Source organism: Pyrus communis, chromosome 8 (assembly GCF_041283825.1).
Source record: "Pyrus communis isolate YQ-2024b chromosome 8, ASM4128382v1, whole genome shotgun sequence".
Taxonomy (NCBI): domain Eukaryota; kingdom Viridiplantae; phylum Streptophyta; class Magnoliopsida; order Rosales; family Rosaceae; genus Pyrus; species Pyrus communis.
In genome coordinates, this window is record NC_142572.1 from 17129386 (window position 1) to 17135385 (window position 6000).

At 40.2% G+C, this 6000-nt stretch overlaps 1 protein-coding gene across 2 annotated transcripts; it reads left to right on the forward strand.

Moving 5' to 3' along the window:
- Positions 1–1710: 1710 nt before the first annotated feature.
- LOC137718373 (uncharacterized) lies at positions 1711–4915 on the forward strand. 2 transcript variants are annotated; one of them, XM_068457911.2, is made up of 8 exons: positions 1711–2078; positions 2163–2289; positions 2382–2453; positions 2544–3215; positions 3459–3828; positions 3928–4009; positions 4120–4366; positions 4672–4915. In XM_068457911.2, the coding sequence occupies exons 1-7, from the start codon at positions 1911–1913 to the stop codon at positions 4321–4323; spliced, it is 1695 nt and encodes a 564-aa protein (XP_068314012.2). In that variant the 5' UTR covers positions 1711–1910; the 3' UTR covers positions 4324–4366; positions 4672–4915. The 2 variants fall into 2 exon arrangements, with proteins under 2 accessions (XP_068314012.2, XP_068314011.2); XM_068457910.2 differs by having other exon boundaries at positions 1747–2078; positions 2160–2289.
- Positions 4916–6000: the final 1085 nt, after the last annotated feature.

A 6000-nucleotide genomic window follows, 5' to 3' on the forward strand; every position in this document is an offset into this window, starting at 1 on the left:
AGGTAAATCCACGACCGTAAAGTTAAATTCAAACTTTACAGGTCCGGCTACAATATTACGTCTTATTCCATATAAATTTTTTGTCAGATTTAATGATTGAAAAAATGTGTTAAATTATTACATGCATGATCTAATAGTTGATCTAACCGCATGAAAGAGAGTTGAAAACTTTACATTTACGATTTACTTTTGAGTGGTCCTACTGCACCTAAAAAACTCGGTCATTTCTCTTACTTTTAAATTTCAAACTTACCCTTTAAATTGAATCTCTTCCCCTCCAGCCATATTCTAAACCACCGAAAGATGATTCGACCAAATAACCACCAAATATGATTAGTGGTTCCTTCCAACTAAAAAAGAAAGAAAGAATATGATTATTAGCCAATGTGTAGCTTTAAACATAAGCGTCCTCGAGTTGAGAATCTAAGGAGATTGAATATGTGAATTTGTCACTTATCATCTTTCAAACTTTTCATTGACGGAGTAAGAATTTTATAACAATGGGTCATGATTTTTGATCGATAGAAATCGTATTGCATTATTCCGTCAAGTATCTGATGGGCACCTATTAAAATCTACCCACATTCACTGAAAGTTTGTGATGACATCCATCAATAGCTGATGTGTTCGTCTAGCATCTACATGTATCAAGCTATGCCCAAGCTAGCAAATTGTCAAAACTTGCCTACCAAGGCTTTTTGAGCGAAGCATTACGTCAAGCATGTGGTGCACGCAAATGGGTTGCACACAAGAAAAATGAGAAGGAAAACACGGGAAAGTAAAAAGAAAATTGGAGAAGAAAGAAGCATCAATTTGTAACTCAACGTTATTCATTCTCTCCTTAGTTGGAGTTAAAGATAAATTAGTCACCAAATATATATGGGGTTAGGAAGCTGTTGGGAACATTAGCAGTCATTAACCCTAAGTTAGCTCTGCTACTGCAAATGGTGATTGAGAAATCAGAAACAAAGAAGCTCATTCCTACTATTAGTATCTGAAAGATATCAACCTAAATGTTCAGACAGATTACCACTAATTATTTGTCAAGGATCGTTAACGCATTGATCACACTAGCTTTCGTGATAAGAAAATAATATTTATATATGTCTAGTTTGTCGACTAGTCAAGTTAAAAGCAGTGCAAAGAAAAGTCATGTGAGAACTAATCAATCAAGCTAAATCAATTAGTGACGATATCGCAAAGTTCACTCTAAAATCAAACAACATTATTACGCGTGGGAAAAATTCAAAAATCATAAAATTCATTATAAAAAAAATCACCAAACATTTTACCCAAAAAAAAAAAAAAATCACCAAACAAAACACACATCATTAATTTGTCAATTTTATTAGGAAAGTGCCATTCGCATATTTACTTTTGTCTTTTACATACTCGTTAACTTATTATAATTAATTTTTTTCAATTCATTTGATATGAAAACTGAAAATTAAAAAAAATATGTGAAAGTAAAAATAAGCGTAAGAATTCTGAATAGTATTCCCTTTATTTCATCACAAATTCAAATTCCATGTCACCAAAACGTCACACACTAAAAAGTCCATGCCACCATGTTACTTTGACCTAAACCCCAAAACGGGACCCACCTCCTGCCACATGACACGTAGACCACACTGTCATTTTTCCTCATTAAACCACTGTCATTTTCCCTTAGTCAAAGCTAATCAACGACCCAACATTAAAAGGCACAAAAAATTATAAATTAATCCACTTTAATTAAACACCACTGCTGTTCCGATTCGTTAAACAAAATCCTTAAGCGTGATTAGCTTCGCTTAATGACAGTGACTTAATCGCATAAACAAATCCCTTTCCTTCTAATACCCGCCATTTCACACTCCCTTCCTCCGTCACTCGAAGTGGAATCTTCAACGAACTCTGCAAGTTTGGTAATGCGAAAAATGCCGGAGCAGAGACCGGGTTTCCGAGTCCGCGACCCGAGCCCCGACTCCGTAATCTTCGCCTTAGAGTCCAACTTCAGCCTCTTCTCCTCCGCCTCCGCCAGCGTCGACCGCTGCTCCTTCGACCGCGACGACTCCACCGCCTCCGAGATCTCTCCGGTACCGATATCGAACCCGCATTTTCCGATTGCATGGTTAATTAATTGACGGTCGAATTGTTGATGTGTTGATTTGATGCAGCAGAACTCGGCCGCACACGATCGCCGCCACGAGGAAAGCTCGAGTGGCCCAGATCGCGATCCGGATCCGAACAGAATCCACGCTTTTCAGCACACTCGCCGTCTCTCCGCAAAAGGAGAAAAAGCCAAAGGTATTTACAGCTCACAAACGACGTCGCTTTTCCCCCATTTTTTCAATTTTCAAACTCTCACTGTTGCTTTTGGCTGCTTCGAGCTCTCGCAGTTCAAAAGGAGGACTCCGACTCGGATTTAGTCCTCGATTCCGCCAGAAGCTCCTTCTCTCTCGCTCTCAAAGGTAAAATCCCCAGTCCAAATTAGTCCAATCCCGTCCAAACCATTCAAAGTTCTCAGCTTTAAGCTTTTGGGTTTTTGTCTGTTTGTATAGAATGCCAGGACCGGCGGTCCAGATCTGAAGCTCTATCGAAGAAGCTAGACCGGCCGAGACCAGCCTCGTTGGATTTGAACAACAATGCATCAGTGTCATCGCCGAGATTAGGCGCGATAAAGAAGGGTTCAATGGCGTCTCGGAAATCGGCCAACTTCCCGAGTCCAGGCACACCGAGTTACCGGCACACGAGTCTCGGTGTTCAAAAGGGTTGGAGCTCGGAGCGGGTCCCGTCGCATACCAATGTGGGTCGGAAGAATACGGCGGCTGCGATGTTGCCGTTTAATAACGGAAGGACATTGCCGTCGAAGTGGGAAGATGCCGAGAGGTGGATTTTGAGTCCGGTTCAAGGGGATGGTATGGTGAGGCCGTCGAATCAGCAGACTCAGAGACGGCCCAAGTCAAAGAGCGGTCCGCTTGGGCCTCCTGGGGTTGCGTATTACTCGTTGTACTCGCCGGCCATGCCAATGTTTGATGGGACCAATGTGAGTAATTTCATGGCTGCTTCTCCGTTTTCAGCTGGTGTTATATCAGCTGATGGGTTGGGGTTCCAATCCGGTGCCCAAAATGGCGGCTTTACAACGCGGGCAGAGGCCTGCATTGCCCGTTCGGTTAGTGTTCATGGTTGCTCTGAGGTGCTGGAGCAGCAATCTTCACTGCCCGACTCTCAAGGTTAGTGTTTAATTTGCTAATTGGACATCAGTTTCTTGATTGAGCTGAGTGATTTCATTACCATCACTAGATTGTTACATGAATGAGCAATTAATGAAGGTGATTTGATTACCATGTTTCGATTGTGTTAATTGATAAGCTTTTAGATATACTTTCCGAACAACGGATGTCTTTGATTAAGAATTGTTAGAACTAGTGTACTTATGCATGGATGGTTTGAATACATTGGTTTATTTACACCAGATGAAAAGTTTGATGGCCGTGATGGGGTCAAGGATGCGGCTACGAATGTATGTCGTGCCGTTTCAAGAAGGGATATGGCAACCCAGATGAGCCCAGATAGCTCTCACTCATCTCCCACGGCACAGGCTTCTTACTCTGCCTCCACTTCCTCTGGTCTGCCCATTATGGAAGTGCAGAGTGCGGCTTCTTCAAAGTCGGAAGTCAGGGATGTGCAGGTAGATGAACGGGTCACTGTGACAAGGTGGTCCAAGAAGCATAAATCCCGAAGATCTGGGAAGGGTTCTCATTTTGGTGATAGTTGGAAAAAGAAAGATGCAGACGTTCGATCTGCTGCTTGGGATCTCTCTGACACATCGAAGAGCATTTCAAAGTATGTGTGTCACCCAATTTTTTCATCGTGAGGAAAATAAATATAGTGGTATTTCTTAATGTTTTAAAATGTGTGCTGATTGATTTCTATATTCTTCAGAGTTAATAGAGAGGAAGCAAAAATCACTGCTTGGGAGAACCTGCAGAAGGCGAAAGCTGAGGCCGCAATACGGAAATTGGAGGTCTCTCTCTCGCCATCCATCTCTCTCACACACATGCACACACGTATTAGAGACACAGTTTTTGTATGTATGTCCTGCAACTAGTGGCCCTTACTTGTAATCTGTTTCAGATGAAGCTGGAAAGGAAGAGATCATCATCCATGGATAAAATCATGAACAAGTTGAGATCAGCTCAGAAGAAAGCGCAAGACATGAGAAGCTCAGTTGTAGACGACCAAGCACAAGTTGCAAGAACCTCACGCAAAGCTTTATCATTCCGAAGAACTCGTCATATGGTTTCTTTGAGTGATTGTTTTACATGTCACGTTTTGTGATGCCTTCCAGCCACGTGTTGCTCCACTCGAGCGATAAAGCAAGGTAATTGGTCTCTGCAAAATAGTTCACCTTTTTCCAAAAATTAGCTTCTCAATCTTTGTTGTTTTATATGATGAATCGTGAATGTTTATTGTGATAACAATTTAACAAAACACGAACCCTTGTAGTTTTTGAAGAAGTTATAGAAATGACAACTAGCTGCTGATGCAGTTTAACTATAAACCACAACCTCTCCGATTCAATTAACATGCATGTGCTTGGTCTCATTGTGCCGTCTAATCAATGCTATGAAACCTTACATGATTCTTATACCATGTTCTGATGCCGAATGCCAATTTATCTTCCAGACTAAAATCAGGACACAAATGAACGGTGTACAGCAGTTAGCAGCTACTATTTTGACACTCGGTCAGCGTCAACGCAGTTTTATAGTGGCACGAAGCACCAATGCCTGAAGTTCAGTTGGAGATGACCCTACCTGGTGAGAAAATTCTTGGTGTGACTAATAATGCTTGTGTGTATGTAAATCAAAGACTTCAGATTGTATACTATGTTCAATTTTTTTCTAAACAATGAAGCTTCTTGTGCAAATGGAACTACAATCGTCTTCTCTATGGTTTTCTCAAAACAAGGATCAATTAGATTGCTCCCCTTACGATTTTGTGATCGATTTTGAACACTCACCTTCTTCGTACTCACATCTTCATGCACTAGAATTTTGATTCGATTCAATGTCGCGTTTAGTTTGTAACATGTTCAGTTAGAACTAGCAATTTTGTAAAACAGAGATCCAGATTTTGTTACGCCGTTCGTACGGACCATCATATCTAAACCATCTCGGTAAATAAAACTTTGTTTTACACGTTTCATTTCTGGTCGTTGGATCGAATTAATCAAAAGAAGATGAAGGTCACTGAATCAAATTATCAAAGGGACCTGGAGAGAAAAATAAACCATATTTCAGCATATGACATGGAATTTATAGGGTTCATCAATAATCGATCTGACGTCGTATAGCATGAATCACTGTTATTGTCAAATGACAATTATTGGTTTACGTTTTTTAAATTCTTCTTCTTAGTTATCAAACATTTGCAAGGTGTGTATCATGTTTCATGGGTATTTTAGTCTTAATCTTTTCATGTTATTAGCGGATTTGAAAACAGCTAGTCTAGTAATACTTCTCTTCCCAATGCCTGAAACATTGTTCTTCTATCGCCCATAATATGATGTTAAAATGTCAAGGTTGTTGAATCTCACATCGACCGTAAAATAAAAAAAGAGAAATAATAGTTTAAATATTCTAACCCCAATACCAAGATTTTTGTGATAAAGCCTCACATTTGACGGATTGTGCATATAGTAATTATCAAGTTGAGAATATTATCGATGTTGCTGAAAGTGGGTCTTTGGCCCGTCTCTCTGATATTTTATAAAGGTTGCCCATTTTTTTCTCCCAATTTTGCTGAAATTGACGGGTAGTCCCATGACCATTGATAAACATTGGGCCTTCACCGGGTCTGCAATCTCTGATCTGAAATATTTTCATCGTGGAAGTATGACCAGGCCTCGCGCAAAGGCAGTAAAAGATGGCATCTTCTAAATACACCCAAAAATTGACTTGGTACACCCAAATGACTTGGGAAATAAAATAAAATAAAAATAAAAGAAGAAGC